The 1,154-nt window shown below is 58.6% G+C and overlaps 1 protein-coding gene across 1 annotated transcript in view; it reads right to left on the reverse strand.

Moving 5' to 3' along the window:
• Window positions 1-1,154, reverse strand: part of LOC106812610 (transcriptional repressor CTCFL-like) — a gene marked incomplete in the record, with an annotated part of 16,764 nt that overhangs the window by 3,714 nt on the left and 11,896 nt on the right. Inside the window, 2 exon segments of the mRNA XM_014816517.1 lie at window positions 94-318; window positions 653-868. Coding sequence (XP_014672003.1) covers window positions 94-318; window positions 653-868 — 441 coding nt within the window.

Below are 1,154 nucleotides of genomic sequence, written 5' to 3' on the forward strand. Positions count from 1 at the left end.
ATTTTTGCCGAGAGCTATTTTTCCCACAGACTTTTGAAAAAGAGCTCCCGTGAAAACAAAGTATTTTCTCACCTGCCGCACCCACGTACATACCTCATCCATCGAGTCCTCCCCCTCCAGGTCCTCGGCGGCGATCTGCTGGTCGGTGGTCGCCTCCGGGTCGTGCAGCGCCAGGTGGCGTATCAGGTTGCCCTTGTGGCGGAACAGCTTGTGACACTCGGGGCACTCGTGCGTCTTCTCGCGCGGGATCGGCGGCACATAGTCCGGGTTGTGGTACAGGTTCTGGTGCCGCTTCAGCAGCTGCTTCTGCCGGAATGTCTGCGCGAGCGGAGAGCGAGCGGTGGTTAGCGGGCGAGCGGAGACCTACGGAAGAGACGGGGAGAGAGAGAGAGAGAGAGGGGTGACGAGGGGAGCGGGGACGAGCGAAAAGGGCCGGAAGAGGGCGAGTGAAGAAGATGCCTCAGAAAGGCGGAAAGGAAGTCTATGGCTATCGCAGATGCATCCCACGAGGCAAACGCGACGAGCAAGATTAAACGCAAGGCCACGTACGAGCGACAAGTCCACCGAGTGAGTAGGCAGACAGTCCCCCGCATATACCAAACAGAACGCGCCGCGAGAGAACGAACGCGCGCACCGTTGATTGACAGCCTACCTGGACACACTGCTCACACTGGAAGGGCTTCTGGTCCGTATGAATGAGCATGTGCGACTCAAGGTGGCGCTGCGTGAGCGACGCGTACGGGCAGAGGTCGCACTTGAAGCACTTCTCGCCGTCGTGCGTCTTCGCGTGGATCTTGTAGGCGTAGCGGTCGGGAAAGTCCTTGCCGCAGCGCTTGCACTTGATCGGGTTGTCACTAGTGTGCAGCTTCTGCAATCGACAACAAGCTCGTTGACCACGCGCCGCGAGACACGGCCACCACCCGCTTCGTGTCGGTTCTTAGAAATGCACTCAGCGTCCATCACTCGACAACTAACGCTTAACCCTTCCACCCTAGCGAAATCGACACAAACAAGCTGACCTTAATCTCACGCGACGCATGGTTACGCCCCACACGGTAGAGCGGAGGTTCACAGGGGAGGTGAGCGACGCAGAGGGAGGATTCCTTGATCGCGTTGTCACTAGTGTGCAGCTTCTGCAATCGACAACAAGCTCG

Source organism: Priapulus caudatus, unplaced genomic scaffold, assembly GCF_000485595.1.
Source record: "Priapulus caudatus unplaced genomic scaffold, Priapulus_caudatus-5.0.1 Scaffold666, whole genome shotgun sequence".
Lineage (NCBI taxonomy): Eukaryota > Metazoa > Priapulida > Priapulimorpha > Priapulimorphida > Priapulidae > Priapulus > Priapulus caudatus.